Genomic DNA, 19,172 nt, shown 5'->3' on the forward strand with positions numbered 1-19,172 from the left:
TTTGAGCTCTTGAAGGAGGTGGTTAAGGCTTGGCCAGAAAATGGGGTTGATAGAAAGTCAGTGGAAAATACAGGCTGCGCAGCATACCAAATATCTTTGGTAATATTTGGTTTGACAGGTAAGACATCGAAGAATACAGTTCCATGGTTAAATAGTGAGATTAAAAGTAAACTGAAGCATAAAAGTATGGAATGATAAAATGAATATAAAGATGGTTCCTTCCTGTAGTTGAACATTTTCAGCTGTGTGAGGTGAAAAGGGGGTATTGGCATAGCACTGCTGGTGTTAAATCAGCATTGCATGCTGATTGACATCATAATCTGCCTACTCTGCATACTTCTGGCAGACGTTTACTGCACTAACACCTGCATGAATATGGTGTTCGGTCTGATTCACCCACAGGTGTGCATTCACACCACCAGTGCCATTTTGGAATTTAAAGTATTCATGAATTGCAACAGCCAGTCAGTCAGTTAGAGCCACTGTAGTACTTACTGTTTATTAATTAAAAGCATATGTTGCAGTGACAAAGCCAATACCAACTGGTGCAATGACTCATTAAAAATTTAAGCAAGATTCACAACCAATCTTCAGAGAGGAAATAGGAGAAAAGAATTGAAAGAAAAACTTTTGTCTCACTAAATGGCAAATTCTATAAGTTTCTACTTGGCATTATCCACACTTGAGAATTTGAATATGTTGTATTAGTAGTGATTTCTGCTATCACTATAGTTTCTAAATATTGGTAGTTCCAGATTTTTTATGTCTTTGATTCTGCCTGTATTTGAACATATTACTTATGTTATCTTCCTGTTAACTCTTGAGCAGGCCAGAATGAGGGAAGAAATGTTAATTTCACACCCAGTGTTATTGCAGTGTGGTTTCCCCCCCCCACCTTTGGCACAGATTGGCTATATATGAGAAGCTACATTATGATTTCTACTTGCCAACAGATGAATTTTAGACGTGAACAGATCTTCAATATTTCAAATGTGATTTGCATCCATTGGCAAGTAGAAGTCATGACTAAATTTATCAAAGGGAGTATAGTTTTAAAAGAAACTAATTGTATGTTCAAATGTAGTAATCTGCAACATTCCTTAGAGGTGAAAGTCAATATTTGAGAATCTGTACATTATTACATGTGTAAAAACTGTAATGTTTTTGAATTTAGATCTGGGCCTTTCGAAATCAGTGCTGATCTTGAAGATTCAATGGAGTTGGTAGATCCAAATATTGCTGCTCAAACGGATGAGAGTGGTGATGAATATATAACTGATGAAGAGACTGACTTGGGAACAGATTGGGAGACTGTACCCAGTCCTAAATTTTATGATATCCCTTCTCAGCCAGTGGAAGTACTGCAAAGCCAAGCCATGCAAGCATCTCAGCCAATTAGCAATAGTAACAGCACAGGTGGTATGATCTCTTCTGCAGCAGCTTCTGTTACATCATGGTGGAAACAATACTATGGACACCGCTGATGACTTGCTGAATTAGAACATAAACTTCCAATAAATAGAAAACGTGTGAAAACGACACTTGAATAGTGCCTATAAAACACAATAACAAAACTGGACAATTGTGTTTATATGGATCAGAGGCATACAACCACTAAAAACTGCAACTGGCCAAATTCTGATTTGGCATAATGGAACTACCTTCCCTGTTGAGTAAGCTAATGCAAAATTGAGACTGGTGTTGTTAGGAGCAATTTTTGGTCAAGTATTACTCATTTTTATAGAAAAATACTGATCTCAGTAAATTGTGTTTCAAAATCGTCAATTTTATTGCTGACATTGTGATCCATAAGTCAAACCTCTTTAATAGAATGCACTGGCAGAAGGGGGTGTTGGTGGGCAGTTTATAACTTCATAATGAACTCAAATGTCACCTTGATCAAGGGAATCCAAATGAGAGAATTTAGAGTATGGTTTCATCAAATTGGATGGAATCAGGTTACCTCATGGGCTGTTTTCAGTGACACTTGACACCCCCCCTAGTTGTTAACCTGGTATGCTCCCTATAATTGCCATCACAACAGATATTTGCAAGGTTGTATCTGAAACAGGTCAGTGATAAAATTTACATTTTTTAAAATAAGTAAAACTAAGTAGTATGTGCTATGACCATATTCTTGTATGAAAAGGAATCAGAATCAAACAAAGGGCCATTTGGCTCATCATGCGCTGTCCAATTAGTCCCCTTTACCTGCTCTTTTCCCCATATTCCATAATTTTTTTCCTTTCCAACTCTTTCAAAATCATTAGTGAATTGCTTTCACTCCCTTTGGGAGAGTGCAGATCATAAGGGAAAAAAATACACTGCCAACTGTTATATTGCCCACTACTTTAAATGTGACTGGTAACCCTTCTGCCACAGGTGGTAAATTCTCCTTATTTACTCTATCTTCAAGATTTTGGCCACTTATCAGATCTCCCCGTTCTTTCCTTGAAGGAGAACAGCCCCAATTTCCATAGTTCCTCCAGATAGCTAAAAATCTTTCATCTCTAGTTCCACACTAGTAAATTCTTGCATCGTCATTAGAAGGGATGGCAATGGCATAAAGTACAGTGCTCAAAAATGGCTTAATACTTGAGCTGGGACCTATCCAGCGTATTTTAAAATTTCCACAGAATTTCTTTGCTTTTGTAATCAAAGCCTCTATCTCTATATAAAGCCAAGGATCTTGTCTGCTTTTTAAACAGCCTTCTCAACTTGTTCTGCCAACTTCAAAAACGTGTGTACATACACCCCTGCTCTCTGTTCCTGTTGCCCCTTAAAATTGTACCATTTAGTTCCTATTGCCTCTCCTCATTCTTCCTATCAAAATGAATCACTTTGCACTTCCATATTAAATTTCACCAGCTTATGTACGTCCTCCTAAAGCATGTTAGTATGCTTCTCAGTTTATTACATTTGAATTTTGTGTGATCTGTATACTTTGAAATTCTACCCAATAGACCCAGGTCCAGGCCATTAATCTATTTTCAAAAAGCAGTGGTTCCAGCACTGAACCCTGGGTTAAGGTTTGTATAAATACATTCTTTCCTCTAATCGGGGAAAAAAATTACCACTACTGAAACTTCTCCCTCAGCTACTTTTGTATCTACACAGCTACAGTCTCGTTAATCAATTCCATGGACTTCAATTTTGCTAAAGTCTATTGAGGCACTGTCAAATTTCTTTTGGAAGTCCATATATACATCAGCTGTACTACACTAATCTGCCCTCTGTCACCTCAAAGAACTCAAGTTTGCCAAACAAGATTTATCAGTAATAAATTTGTGCTGACTTTCATTTATTCACCCATACCTTCCCAAGTGCCAATTAATTGTGTCCTGGGTTCATGTTTCAAAGTATCTTCAAGCTTTTCCTCTATCGGATGAGTTATAGAATACAAAAGCAGGGATGTAATGATGGAACTGTATAAAACGCTGGTTAGGCCACAGCTGAAATTCTGAGCACAGTTTTGGTTGCCACATTACTGGAAGGACGTAATTGCTCTGGAGAGAATGCAGAGGAGATTTACAAGAATGTTGAAAATTGCAGCTATGAGAAACAATTGGATAGGCTGGGGTTGTTTTCCTTGGAACTGGGGAGGCTGAGGACCCCACAGCTTGGGGGAAACAGGGCATTCCTGTCTACTCAAGCTTGGCCCAATAACCAGGGGACACAGATTTAAGGTGATTGGTAGAAATAGAGGGGACATAAGGAAAAAACTTCTTCACCCAGAGAGTGCCTGGTTTGGTGGTGGAGGCAGAAATCCTCAGCTCATTTAAAAGACACCTGGATCTGCGTCTAAAATGTGGTAAACTGAGAGGCTACGGAACGGGTGCTGGAAGGTGTAATTAAAATGAGCAACTAGTTTTTTTTCTTTTTTGGCTGGCGCAGATAAGATGGGTTGAATGGCCTCTTTCTGTGCTGTAACATTTGTGGTTATCTCCATCTCTAAGCTTATTAGCCTGTAATAGCTGGACTTTGTTTTAAAACAGCAGTTTAATATTTGTTCTCCTGTCCTATGGCACTACTCCCATATTTAAGCAGACCAGAGCCTCTGCAATTTTCCACCCTTAGTTTTCTCAGGAACCTAAGATGCATCCCATTCAGACCAGGTGAATCTTCAGTTTTAATGATGGAAATTTAAGTACCTTTTTGCACCTATCCTTGTCCTATTCAAATTTCTCTACTACCCACTCTTATTGTGACATTGGCAACACCCTTTTAATGAAGACAGATGAAAAGTGCTCATTTAGTACCTTGGGCATGATCTCTGCACTCCACAAGATGATCTCATTTTTGAACCCCCGTTGACCCTACTCTTCCTTGGACTATGTTTATAAACGAGTTTTAGGTATACTTTTATATTACCTGCTAATCTATTCCCGTACACTATTTTTGTCCTCATTTCTTTCTTCAGTTCACTCCTGTACTTGTATTCAGTCAGCATGGCTCTCTACAGAATTATGAACCTGACATCATAAGCTCCTTTTACTATTTCATTTTAATCTCTATATCTTCAGTCACAGGAACATAAGAAATAGGAGAAGGCCATTCAGCCCCTCAAGCCTGCTTTTTGACATTCAGTAAGATCATAGCTGATCTGTTTGATTTGAATTCCACATTCCCTTGCCTAACAAGAATCTAACTACCTCTGCCTTAAAAATATTCAATTACCCCATCTCTGCTGCTTTGAGGCAGTATTGCAAAGTTGCACAAACCTCAAAAAATTTCTCATTTCTGTCCTAAAAGGACAACCCCAAATTTTAAAAACAGTGCCCTCTAGTTCATCCAGGAAGCTGTAGCTTTGGCTGCCCTCTGGAAATGTGTCTAGATACACCGTGTATTTCCTCTTTGAAGGCCTCCCATTGCTCAATTACTGTTTAAGTGCCAGTCTTTGATTCTAATCCACCTGAGTAACATTTCAATTCACTGAAATTAGCTCTTTTACAGTTGAAGGAATCATACATTGCGTAAGAAATTACTACACCTGCACTTTGCTCCTCTTTTCAATAATCAAACCCGACGTGAAACTATATTGTTCTTCAGAACTGAATTATGCCAAAGTACATTTTAAAGAACAGTCCTATTCTGATGAGGTGTTATGTTTTACCACCTTCTGTTTTACTGGGTCAATTTAGTTCGACTGCTGTAGGCAATTAACCATGTTGAGTAAATTAGCTTTGATTAAATCAAGGCAATAGAATAGCAAATATTAGTTTAGTTTAAACAGTTGCTAGTTAAATTTAAGCAATTGCATGGTTTGATCAATATTTAACTTCTGAATCATGCAATTAATTACCTTCACTACCTTGCGATCAGATGGTATGAAGACAAAGCTTCAGAGTTTTGATAGAACTTCATTTCAAATAGTTAATATTACTTCACAATTTTACAAGGTCCTGTATCAATCACGTAGTGTTAAAACTATAGTAAAGTTAGCAGTATTCACTAAAATTACATAGCTGCAGCAGGTTATAAGGGGCTGAATGGTCTACTTCTGTTTCTGAGTACTTATATATTTTAGATTTCTAGCACCGTTGACACAGAATATCATAACAATCAATTATTTTTAACATTCACAATTTTATTTTTGCTTAACCAACTTGATAGGAAGTTTTTTGTTGTTCATTGGCAAGGCTAGCCTTTTTTGTCCATCTCTAATTGCCCTTAAGAAATTTTTACATCAAAATTGTTCAGAAGATTGTAAATCCCACACCGATTTACTTGCCCGCAAGAAGAGCCAAGAGTCAGTAGGAAAAGAGAATGGAGTAATAATCCAACTTGCAATAGCTAGTAGCTAGAATTGATCTTGTATTTAAAACATTTAACTTTGATTTTGTGATTTAAATATGTTTTTATTGTGTTCTTGTAGACAGATTTCTAGTCTCTCAGGGAATTGAGGGATATGGAGAGTGGGTGGGAAAATTGATTTGAAGCCTGTGATCGTATTGAATGGTGGGGCAGGCTCGTTGGGCCAAATGGTCTACTCCTGCTTTCATTTGTGTGCGTTTCATTTTCCACTAATAGCAACGGTTGTAATGGGCTGCTAAAAGAAACACCCTTCTATATTTATAATTTAATATGCTATATAAAAAATAAATTGATAGTGAATTATTTAAAAGAATTGCCAAATCATTTGTTGAACATTAGGAAAAGTTACTTACTAAGCTTAATCCTTGGAACAAGAATTATTCCCGACAATCTTACACAAGTCCATGCTGATCGAGTGTTAAATATTTTTGGCAAAGTGATCATCGCTTTGTGACTTTCCCGTCCTCTGCTTCAACTTGCTGCTCTTGGACAAACTGATTCCATCAAAGAACATAAGTAGTGACAATGCGAGTTATAACTATATGCTCATTTGAAATGAAGAACAGAACAGGTAGGACAGTTGGGAACATGGGAATTGCTAAATGATAAAATCTAGTTTGCCTTCTCGTAGTTATATGACACAGAGACAGGAGTCGTTGAGAAATCACAGCAATCAATCTCTACCTTTTAGTCAAGGACACACCAGAAATGACATGGAGAAGAGCTTTTTCCTGCAAAATATGCTATTTAACACATGCCTCAAATTACTATTTTTGGAATGAAATCTAATTTGCATTTGAATGTATCAATACAAACTCTTTCCATCATCTCCTGAGGCAGTCATTTTTATAGGTTTCTGTGATTAGTTTGAATTTACCCCAAATCCTGAATTTCAGGATTGGTTGTTGTTTATTAGGACTTAAACTATTAAGTTTTCTTAATTTTTCTAATTTTTGAATTGTGCAGTCCACAAGTCTGATTTGCTGTAGTTTTACATTGAGCCAATCAACAAAAGCGAAGTAGAAGTATTCTGACATTCTTATTTCTATCATGCTTTAAACAAATGCAGTCTTCTACTTCCCTCAGATTGGCTGATTCCTGGCCTGTGACTCTTTCCCCTACTTGCTTCTGATAGGTATTTCTCTGTGGTTGAGGTGATCATACAATCAACTCCGTTTTGGTCACTCCAACTGTGACTTTTAGCTTCAATACCTGTGTGACCACCAAATCCCACCTTAATTTGATTTTTGCCCTGTAGCAAATTTCAGGTCTGGCTTTGATTAGCACTGGTCATTAACATAAGCCTTGATCTTTGCCCAATATTTAAATCATGGCTTAACACTGAGATCCAGACTGAACATCTTTTACAGATGCATTTCACTAATGTTTCAATAGGTGGCTTAAAAAACATTGAGATTGGCCAGGTATGAATTGATAAACTGATTTATTTTGCACTTAGCAAATTGATGTAGATTAGTTATAATCAAAATTAATTTCACTTACCTTCTTGCCCCTTTTTATTTGGGGGGAAAAATAGTAAGCCATGTCATTGTCCTATGATGGTCAGCTAATGTAATGTTTTCCTGGTCAGATTTCTGGTTCTGACATACCCTGGGCTTATGAGCAAGGTCTCTGACTCAGAATTTGCATGGCCTTCACCTGCACCATCAACAATTAAGGTATTATTAGCCCATAAGCTTGTCAAGTAAGCCAGTCACTGCCTCCATCCTCCACGAGTGTGAAGCCCTAGAAATCACCTGTGATTTTCAAAACAAATGGATTCATAATGATGTAATAGCTTGGATGCATTGGTTGATTTCTGTTGCTCAGTTTAAAGTGGTATGTGAACATCCACAAATTGGTCAATTTTCAATGTTTGATTCATTAACAAATAACTCCTCTTGATTGCATTAGCTGCGCATGGCTATACACAGGAGTTTAAACCCTCACAAACCCATTGATATTAAAGACCACTCAAACTATAACTCATTTCCAAGTTTTTCCGTTTGAGATATGCCCCAAAAATTTCAAAACCTGCCACTGCCAACTATACTTCCTACCATTTTACATATCATGTATATATTCTTTATAATATAAAGGAAATTTGTAAAGGAAAACAGTTACTTCTATAGGGGAACAAAATAAAGCTGCAATCAGATTTCCCCCAAAGCTTACTTCTGATCTCCATTCTGATTTGTCAGTTAGACTTAAAAGTTTTATAGGGGCTTTTGCATGTTATAATTTGTCTTGATGCTACAGTATTGACATGTCCCCACATGTTCTGCCAAATCTAGAGCCTGCTGGTTATCTAGAAGCAAAGTGACCAAGCTAATAAGTTACAACAGACTTAATACTGTAGAAAGCCTAGAGGGGTATAGAAAGTACAGGGATGAAGTAAAAAAGGAAATTAGGAAGGCAAAGAGAGGATACGAAAATATATTGGCAGGTAAACTCAATGTACTGGTAAAACGCCTTAAGATTTTCTTTATGAGCAAGAGAACAAGGAAAAGGTAGGGCTTATCAGAGATGTACATGGTCACGTATGTTGATACAGAAGATGTGGGCAGGTTCTCTGGTACTTTGACTCCACTAAGGAGAGGGATGATGCAGACATTTTAATTAAAGAAAAGGACTGTGAAATATTAGATACAATAAACATGGTGAAAGAGGAAGTACTGAAGGGATTGGCATCCTTGAAGGTGAATAAATCACCAGGACCAGATCGATGGCAGTTGAAGGGAGGAAATAGGGGATGCTCTGAGGATCATTTTCCAATCCTCACTAGATACAGGTGAGGTCCTTGAGGATTGGAGACCTGCAACTGTTGTACCATTATTTAAAAAGGGTATGAGGGATAGGCCAGTCAGTCCAACTTTGGTGGTGAGCAAATTATAAGAAACAATTCTGAGACACGATAAACCGTCACATAGAAAGGCATGGATTGATTACGGATAGCCAGCACGGTTTTAGGGGAACATTGTGTCTTACAATCTTAATAGAATTTTTTGAGGAAGTAACAAGGATTGATGAGGGTAGTGCAGTGAATGTTGTCTATATGGACTTCAGTAAAGCATTTGACAAGGTCCCACATGGCAGTCTGGTCAGTGGCAAATGGAATTCAATGCGCAAGTGTGAGCTAATCCATTTGGGGAGGGTAAACAAAGCAAGGGAAAACTCAATAAACCTGAAGTTATTGAAGGGTTGAGGAAGTGAGAGACCTTGGAGTGCATAGACAGGTGGTCAAGAAAGCATATGGAATGCTTTCCTTTATTGGACAAGGTATTGAATACAAAAGCAGGGATGTAATGATGGAACTGTATAAAACGTGGGTTAGGCCACAGCTAGGATTTTGTGTATGGTTCCAGTTACCACATTACAGGAAGGACATAATTGCTCTGGAGAGAGCGCAGAGGAGATTTACAAGAATGTTCCCAGGGCTTGAAAATTGCAGCTGAGGAGATATTGGATAGGCTAGGGTTGTTTTCCTTAGGTTACCCCTTAGCCTCCTCTGTTCTAATTGAGGTGTACAAAATTATGAAGAGCCTATATAGGAAAGACTGGCTTCCCCTAGCTGAGAGGTCAATTACCAGAGGCCATAGATTTAAGGTGATTGGTAGAAGGATGAGAAAGGGACATGAGGAAAAACTTTTCTACCCAGAGGGTGGTGGGCATCTGGAATTCACTGCCTAAGTTGGTGGTAGAGGCTGAACGCTCAACTCATTTTAAAAGGTACCTGGATCTGCATCTGAAACGCTGTAACCTGATCTTACACTTGCATATGTTGAAATCCATTTGCCACAGTTTACTCCATTCACTTAATTTATTAAGGTCCGTAATTTTATGCTTCCATCTATATTGCTTACAATGTCACCTATCCTTTCGTCATTTGCAAATTTGGACATGTGGCTCTCTATCCTATCATCCAAATCATTAGTAAATATAGTGAACAATTACGGCCCCAACACAGATCTATGTGCAATACCACAAATTGCATTCTGCCAATTAGAACACCTACCAATTATCCTTACTCTCTGTCTCCACCTGTTCAGTCAACTTGCTAACCAGATCAATAATCTGCTTTGAATTCCATGAGCTTCAACTTCAGCTAATAGTTTATTATGAGGGATTTTACCAAGAGCCCTCTGGAAGTCCATATAGGTAACATATATAGTTATTCACTATCCACTACATCAGTCACCTTTTCAAAAAAGATTCAATCACGGTCGTCAGCCATGCCTACCCTTTACAAATCCACAATGGCTTTCTCAAATCAGTGAAAACTTTGTGTTCAGTCACTTATTTACAGACGCTAGTAATTTCACTTTTTTCCTCCAAACCTTGACGACAAGACTCCAATTGGTTTTTGACTCATCACATGCAACTTCAGAGGCAATTGAGAAATGTTTTAAGTTTTCCAAATCTAAACTTTTCCAGGCGATGCTTTGAATTATGATGCAGATCAAATAAGGTAATTATGTAGTAGAATCCCAGATTTGATTACTTCTAAATCTGTATGACAGCAATTTTTTTTTAAATATTGGGGAAAGGAAGTTGCAATTGATCAGACTGGAAAGATAATGGCAAATAGCATTTAACTTAGCACAATGGGTAATGCATTTGTTCCATTCCCTTCCCAAAAGGACAAAATCACATTGGGACTCTGCTCCATGGGCTTCTGCTATTACACACCAGCCATTCTGCCATTTAAGGCTGACTATTTAACCATAGTACAATCCTTCTTCAACAGCTAAATACATGCATTTTTTCCTGCCCCCTTACCACCTTACTAATTCAAAGCAAACTCTGGTGCCCCTCGGTCACACACAGCACAGAATTAATGGCATACATAGATCAGGGATCTTGCTGGTCCATGTGATTTAATACCACATTAAGTGGTGCAGTTATCAACCAACTAAACAATGAAAGCCACTCAGTCATCATTATGTACCTCACATATAATTCAGAGAACATTTTCACCTTAAAATAAACAAAAGTGCACCAATATAGGTGTAGGGGATATAAATATTGTAACTAATATAACAAGTGCACACCCAACAGATAGAAGGATGATAAAACATATGATAGATAGCTAATAATTATTACCCAAGAGTTAATTCTGAACAGTGAGACTTCTGTACTAGTACAAAAGCTATAACCAAAAACCAAAATCAAGTCACTTCTATGGTGAAAAGTTGATTAATTTGTAATCAACCCAAAATTTGGCTTTATTAACAAATGGAATATTTGGAGTCTGATACAGCTTCCAACATAATGTTGAGTAACGTTTACAATAAAGAAAGGCTACTTTAAAAGTTCTAATCCAGAAATGGGGATATAACGAGTTTCTATATTAGGTAGCAAACATTTACAACCAGTAATTTTTTTTTTATTAATGTCCCATTTTATTCATGTTACAACTTGTTTTAAGCTTATAGAAAATTGCAAGTTAATGTACATGACACACAAACAGCAGCTGTACAATTGTGTATCTTAACTGCTGAAATGTAAATAGAGATGCTTGCAACGTTGAGCACTCAAAGTGAAAGTCTTTTGGAGCAAGCAGCAAAAGTTTGGTTGGGGCAAAATACACTCTGAAGCCAAGAGTTACAGGTTATGCAGAATTAAGGAGTCAGTAGCAAACAAACAGGCAAACATTTTTAGGCACCATCTGAAAATGTTAAGTGCGTTGGTAATCAAAATCTAAATTAAAAAACGTGCTCATGTGTCAGATTTATTGCATTTGATGGGGATATTTCACTACATTTATAAAATTCAAAGTAACGCACATGTTTACAGGACAGTGTGAATGCAAAAATGAAATCCTAGTTCTGACTACAATCAGAAACATGTATAAATATGTAATCAAATCATGTATCCCAAGCTTGCAAAGGCAGTAAAAGTGCTTTAAAAGATTTATTTAGAAAAAAAAATACATCAGTACTCTTACAACCTAGTTTTGGGAGTGTTACAGACAGTGACTTTTGAAAAGAGACAGCATTGTTATGGGGTAACTAGGCACAATATCTTAGCTTAAACAGAATACTGCAGATGCTGGAAATCTGAAAAAAAAATTATGTGAATACTTAGCAGGCCAGGCAGTACCTATGGAGAAAGGAATAGAGTTCGCTTTTCAGGTTGATGACCTTCGTCAGAACCCTCCCTCTCCACAAATGTTACCTAATCTGCTGAATGTTCCCAGAGTTTCCTGGCTTAGCCTTAAACTTCACCACTGTTTCACAACATTGAACATTTTCAATAATGCAGTTAAGAGACAAGTACAATATTAAATAAAATATTTATCCCCAGAGTTGAGAAAACAACTACTCACACAAGGGCATGAATTGAGATGAATTTTGTGCAGTTGTTTCTTTTGAAGGGAAATCTCAGAAGTCAGATTTTTAAAAATATATATGGTACACACACAAACACACACACCTACGCATGTAAAAATGTCCATCCCTGATTCAGGCAATGCCAAAGAGATGAGAGGATGCTTTTCTATTGCTGCTTCCATTTTTTTTTGAGATGAGAGGGAAAATTAAAAATGAATCATTTTAAAGTCAAGCTGGAATAGAGCTTTCAACTGTAACTCAAAATATAAAACCACAAGGGCATTGGGATCTTAGTCTGGTGCTGCAGCTGAAGTAGTTATTATTAAACCATGGCAATTTAATATGTTACTAAGATTTAAAAATGACCTAGTCTTAATATTTTGGGGGATGAGGTATATATCTTGCCCCACACTACTTTATGTCAAGATGAAATTTATGGCTTTATTTTGTAGAAGGCTTTGTTTAAAAATAGATTTTTATTGCTCATCAATAAAGCAGATTTTAAATATGATAAACATATCAGTTGGATCAGAACATTGTTTGCCATGGCATAATGAATTTTGTTTTTGATAGAAAGTTGAGTTACATCTTATTTCAACACAATAACTGGTTAATCTTATTAAAATACCTACCTCACTAAAATGATTGCTTTATACAAGGGTTTATATGACTCTCCACTTACAGCATCAACAGTTCAAACCTTAACTGAGTTTAAAAGAGATGTGTTCAGTTATTGACTAAATAGCAAAATATGTATAAGTGCTTTCAGAAACCAAAAGATGTACAAATGACTCTAAGACTCTAAATCAAGTAGGGAAAAAAAAATTTGCACTGTGCAAAGTATCTTTACTTGTCGAAAGCACTTCGTGAACAGCCTTACATTTTATAACTATCTGAATGAGACTTACAAAAACACAAAGCAAAGAAAATAAGAGTTCAACTTAATTTCCTTTTAAGACCAGAAAACAGGCTCCCAAAAATTACTGCAACTCAATCAAAAGCACTGATATGGAAATTAAAACTGAAGATCCAAACAATATTACTGAAAAAAATTCAAGCCATTTTACATTTTGCATAACCTGTAATTTTGCAATGCCAACATAACATTTTTCCATGTATTTGCCCCAACATCATATAGCAACACTTGACTATCATAATTCTAACTATGTCTTAGATGACCAATTTTGTTAAGATGTGTTTCGAGTTCATTCCCACGCCAATATTTTGCATTTTCACTTAACTGTAATTTTAGGTAGAATATACAAACTATTCAAAAGAAAGACCAAAATTTAAAACAGGCTAACTGCAACATTGACATAGCTGCGTTGTAGTGGTTTGTTGCTGTGCCAGCTACATTAACAGTACAATATTATCATTGATCAAACACATGATAGAGCAAATACTGCACTTCTCGCACAGTTAACAGTTGCTGCAGTTCTGTACATGCAGATTCATATAAGCCAATATGATCATATTGTACAATGTAAACAGTGCAGGACTGACAAATATTCCAATTTCTACAGGAAGCAGTTCATCCAACAGGAATTTTCTTAAATCTCCAGTCAGGTGAAACCAAATCCACCATTTTTTTTTAAAGTCACATTCCTTCTCCATTCTTCTTTGCTTTTTCACATATTTGTTGGATGTGATTACAAGACTGCACCCAGTTATTATCATGAAGCCCAATTTTACAGCCTGGTGAATCTTTTTCTGTCTGCCAACAGCACATCCAGTATGAGCGCCCATAAGGTAAAACTTTGTAATAGGGTTTTGAGTGCCACCGACATGGTGACACATCCCCTTTTGAGTAATGCTTTTTGCACTGCTTGCATGGATCATCCTTGTATCGTGGGTCACAAACCCAGCGTGAATCTGTTGCTCTAATGTCATAGTTTTCTATAATGAACTTGAAATAATGGCACGTGCATTTCAGAGCTGCCAGAGTTTTGGTAGGGAGGAACATGAAAATCTTCACCATAATGTGGTGTGGTAAAAAGACCATGTACTGCCGAGGCTCAAGAAGCTGTTGGATTTTGAAACGTGTTTCTAGGAATTCATGAGATACTTGTCTTCTTAGAGGAAAGAGCTCAGTTAATGAAGGGCATGTGGTTTTGAAAGATAGAAGAGAATTGTCCTGATTTGCTTCTAAGCAACTTCTGTCAATTGTTTTGCTTTTAGCAGTCACAAAGTCGTCCTTGCATTGTGCAACATCCTGGAGTTCCTCAGTAGTATTTTCATTTGAATCCAAGTTTTCTGTATGGGACTGTTCAAGTGTGAAAAATAATTCTCCAGGAAGTGGTTCCTCACAAGGATTAGACTCTTCCCGATTAGATCTAGATACTGATCTACATTCCGTTGCTCCATTCACTCTTCTAACCAGATTTCCATCCACCATACAAGACACCAGCTCTTTGTCAACAGTAAAGTCATTTGCATACTCACGCTTACCATTCCCTGGTAAAGTTAAGTTTGATACAAACTTATTGTTTGTTTCCCAACATAGGGATGGGGTATTACAGGACTCCACTGGCATCCTGACATCACTGCTGAAAACTTCTCTAGTACTGTTTGGCAATGATGTTGCTTCTTTGCAGATTAATGAAGACTTTTTGTTAGAAAGATCCAACACAACACCTGAATGACCTGAAAGGTCATTTGCTTGAGGTGGACCATGTGTAGCATCTTCCTGTGATTCAGTGCACGGTTCAGTACAGCTTGTGCTTATGTGGCTGTATTGTTCTTTGTTTTCCCCAATATTATCAGCTGCTTTGGATACCCCCATGGATGTTGTAATGACCTCTGCACTCTTGGTGCTTTGCTCTGATTGGTGTGGACTAGTCAGCAAAACCCTCCCCACCCCTCTCCGAAAACTATTATTCCTGGACAAACTCTCTCCATTTCGGTCATGCTGATTCTTCAAGCACTCTGATTCAAGCTTTGCTATAACTTCTATAACTCTGACATATTCACCCTGTAGTTTATTATTTTCAGTGGACTTTTTGTGGCTTAAGCCAAACTCAGGTCCTATGGCAGAAATGGCTTCTGGTAATGGAGGCCCTCCCTTTGAATGCACAATACCTGGTATGTTGGCACTGGCATTTGTAAATGTTTTGCTACAGTCTGGGAGCAGAGAATTTGCCCTTTGTTCTAGAAAAGCCACCATTTCTGCCACAGAAAGGGAGCTGCTGTGACACAGTCCTTCACCATTTTGCTTCTCATTATTTACAGATGAATTTTCCTCACTGTTACTGGTTGTTGGGGGATCAGCATGTAAACACCTTCTGTCAACATCCTTCACATTATCTTTTATTCTCATTGGTTGAATTTTTACTTTCTCTAGATCAGCAGATTTTCTTCTGCGTTTAGCAGTTGTTACCTCAGTATCCCAGCTGCTTTTTATTTTCATGGAACCAGTCCTGTTATTGCACTGATGTGCTGCAAAGAAGGCTATTTTCTCCTTTGTGTTACCAGGTTTTATGACTGCCCAGATATCCAGTGGTGCCTCCCCTTCTTCCTGATGAATTGAAGGAGGCAGAGTATTTTCAGATGTGTGTTTCTTTCTTCCCTTAAAGGCAAGATTATCAACTGGATTCCTCATATTGCACATTTTATTTTGAGAAATGAAACCAAAAGGTCTTGGACACCACAAGCTGATGTGAGATGCCACTGTACTAACTGTAATGGATTTACAACATGACCGATTATTGTAGGTGGATTGGCATCTTTCAACTCTCACTGTTGCATGCTGGCTGGAGCAAAGCCCTCCAAGTGCCTCTTGGCTTGATTCAAGAGATGCATCTTTCTTTTGAAGTTTTGGGTATGGCTTAAGGTGCATAATGGCCAACCTGCAAATAAGTAGAGAAATGGTTACAATATAGGTAAAAATGTTATGCTATATTTTGCATACTATGATCAGTACTTACTGGAAAGTATTTAAGCTAGTCTTGATGTGATGGAAAGTATATCAGTTTAACATTTAAAGCTAATTTGTAAAAAATATGTAAGATACCAGGTCCTGTGGGCAACTTTCCCCATAATTTTATTTTGGAGTGCATGGGTAATTTATTTTACTGTGTGGCTTCTTTAAAATTTTTTGCATAGCTGTGCACGTGTGGTAACTTAAAGGGGCTGACTTGAGCACCTGTGCAAGAACTTTCCAGTTGCTGTACAACTTAAAGGGAACATATCCCCTGGAACCTCCCTCTTGTACTGTATGCTCCTATGATTCTCTACAAACAAGCTCTGCAGACCTTCATCAATGGTCAGCACCCTTAGCAAGCAACAGCATCAAGCAAAACTAAACCTACATATATAATACAGCAAGCCAACCTCTTTACTGATTGAAATCAAACTTATCTCCCACATATCAACAGCTTGCAATGTCAGAAAGAAAATCTTGTCTTAGCTCGAGGAGAAAGTTGACATGGTATTTCTGCAACAGACCCACGTCAACCCTTCAGAGCATACTGAAATTATTAGCATCTGGTTGAGTAAACAGTGGGCACGCTACATCTTCCCTTAGCTCTACAGCCAAGTGCCCCCTAAGAGAACAGCCACTCTACTTTGATAATGGTAAGAGAATACATCACAATACCTTTAATATGGACTCCCCCTCATTCTCCACTGAAACAGTCCTCTCAACTAACTTCAACAGCACCTCCCCAAACCCCAAATTCTCATATGATCCTGGAAGGAGACTGAAAATGGCATTCTTCATCCTCAGGTGGACCAGCTCTCAGCAGATGTAAGGCACCATGACTGATCTACAATGAGTTTGCGAGACTAGGCAAAGGAGCTTTTTTGGTTCTTAAGGGAGTTCAGTGGCGAGTCTAAAATAAGTACATTGCTTAAAAATGTATTACCCAAGTTTTACATTTTCTAGCTGTTAGTTACAGCTGTAGAAATGTAGAAAAGTGGATGTTAGTCCAAACACAAGCAGCAAAATCTTAATTGGTGATTGCGCGACAGTGCTGACTGGCACAGGGGAAACAATATGCTAAATTCCAACAAGTGTGTAGAAACACCATTCCAGAGAGTCAGCAGAAAGAACTGAACTTGTGAGATTATGAGCGTTTTGGTTCTTTGAGGAGATTGGTGCTGAAAGGAAGCTCCGACTCCCTCTCTGGACTTGCCTGATAAGAGGTAATTTAGTTATATTTAGATGGGACCAGAAGAGGAAGATATCACAGTCACATGGACAGCATGTGTGCTACATGCATAACACATGAACCACCCTGGGTCCACAAGATACGCAGACAGAATCTACTGATGTGAAGTGTCAGTGGACTGTGACTCTGTAACATAACATTGCTAAGCTCAAGGAACAATTGTTTACATATATGACAAAAGTGTTTAGTCTAAAACACGCACTTCAAATAATTGGTTACTATATGAATTGAGAGTCAGTGTTTGACAGTGAAGCAAGATAAGCATGTGGCTGACTGCCCCCAGAGGGACTGTAGTCGTGACTGGGAGTCTCATGTTACGCTGCCTCCCAGATGCAAGGGTATGAGAAATAGTGGATGACTAAGGTTCAAAAGCCATGCGGTTCATACTTGAAATTACAAGGCCATTTTGAAGAGCTGGAGTAGATTAAGATTCAAGACTTCCAAAACAATAATCTCAGATTGTATCCAGTTCCAGGTGCTGCAAAAGAGGACAAATAGCTATGGCACATGACCTATACTGCTTGAAGAATGGTGTATGGAAGGAGGTTTCAGATTTCTTGGATATTAGGAATATCTCAGAGAAGGGTGAATTTCACTTCACCCAAAGAAGCGCCAAACCTCTTGTAAAAGTTAAGAGCATAAGTAGTAGGAGCAGAAGACGATTATATGACCAGTCGAGCTGGCTCTGCCAATCAATATGATTATGGCTAATTTGGGCTTCAATTTCACTTTCCTGCCGCTCCCCAAATCCCTTGATTCCCTGATGGACCAAAAATCTACCTTGGCCTTAAATTTATTCAATGATGAAGCATCCACAACCCTCGGGGGTTGAGAATTCCAAAAGATTCGCAAACCCTTTGAGTGAAAAAAATTCTCCTCACCTCAGTTCTAAATGAACAGCCTCTTATTATGAAACAGTGTCCCCTTGTTCTAAATTCCCCAGCCAGGGGAAACAACATCTCACTAGCTAGCATTTCAAGCCCTTTCATAATCTCATTCTTCTAAACTCCAGAGAACATAAATCTAATTTATTCACCCTCTCGTCCCAAAGACCAGTCTAGTGAATCTTCACTGTATTGCCTCCAATGCAAGTATATCCTTCCTTAAATATGGAGACCATATTGCAGAGTGTTCCAGCTGTGGTCTCAACAAAACCCTGCACAACTGTAGAAAAACTTCTTTATTCTTGCACTCTAATCCCCTTGCAATAAAGTCATTTGCTTTCCTAATTACTTACTGTATCAGCATACTAATTTTTTGTGTTCCTTGTACAATTACACCCAAGTCTCTGAACATCAACATTTATAAGTTTTGTATCTTTGAAAAAACATTGCTTTTCTGTTCTTAAGACAAAAGTGAATAACTTCATACCTCCCCACGTTATACTCAATCTGCAACCTTGTTGCCCATTCACTTTACCTGTCTATATCTTTTTGCTGCCTGTGTCCTCCTCAAAAAGCTAGGTGGGAATGCAACTTGTATCATCAACAAACTTAGATACATTACTCTGTCTCTTCATCTAAGTAATTAATATAGATTGTAAATAGCCAAGGCTCCAGCACTGATCCTTGCGACACTCCACAAGTCACAAAGTGCCAACTTGAAAAATGCCCCATTTATCCTTACTACCTGTCAATTAACCAATCCTCGATCCACATTAATATATCAACACCAACACTATGAGCCCTTATCTTGTGTATTAACCTTTTGTGTGGCACTTTGGGAATCAGAGAATACAACATCCAATGGCTCCCCTTTATCTACCCTACTAGTTACATTCTCAGAAAGCTAAATTAATTTTTCAAACAGGATTTCCTTTTCATAAAACCAAGTTGACTTGTTTTAACCATACAATGCT

General features: G+C 37.8%; 2 protein-coding genes across 7 annotated transcripts in view; one reads left to right on the forward strand and one right to left on the reverse strand.

Annotated features, from left to right (window-relative positions):
- Window positions 1-6,124, forward strand: part of atg14 (autophagy related 14) — a 28,033-nt gene extending 21,909 nt beyond the window's left edge. Inside the window, exon 10 of the mRNA XM_041214632.1 lies at window positions 1,175-6,124. Within this exon, the coding sequence (XP_041070566.1) occupies window positions 1,175-1,484 (310 nt within the window). The 3' untranslated portion in view covers window positions 1,485-6,124. The remainder of the gene's footprint in view (window positions 1-1,174) is intronic.
- A 5,584-nt stretch (window positions 6,125-11,708) lies between these two features.
- Window positions 11,709-19,172, reverse strand: part of fbxo34 (F-box protein 34) — a 36,462-nt gene continuing 28,998 nt past the window's right edge. For all 6 annotated transcript variants that reach the window (XM_041214627.1, XM_041214629.1, XM_041214631.1 and 3 more), the window contains one exon: window positions 11,709-15,991. In XM_041214627.1, coding sequence (XP_041070561.1) covers window positions 13,744-15,981 — 2,238 coding nt within the window. In that variant the 5' untranslated portion in view covers window positions 15,982-15,991 and the 3' untranslated portion in view covers window positions 11,709-13,743. The remainder of the gene's footprint in view (window positions 15,992-19,172) is intronic.

The sequence above is a fragment of the Carcharodon carcharias genome, chromosome 20 (genome assembly GCF_017639515.1).
Source record: "Carcharodon carcharias isolate sCarCar2 chromosome 20, sCarCar2.pri, whole genome shotgun sequence".
Lineage (NCBI taxonomy): Eukaryota > Metazoa > Chordata > Chondrichthyes > Lamniformes > Lamnidae > Carcharodon > Carcharodon carcharias.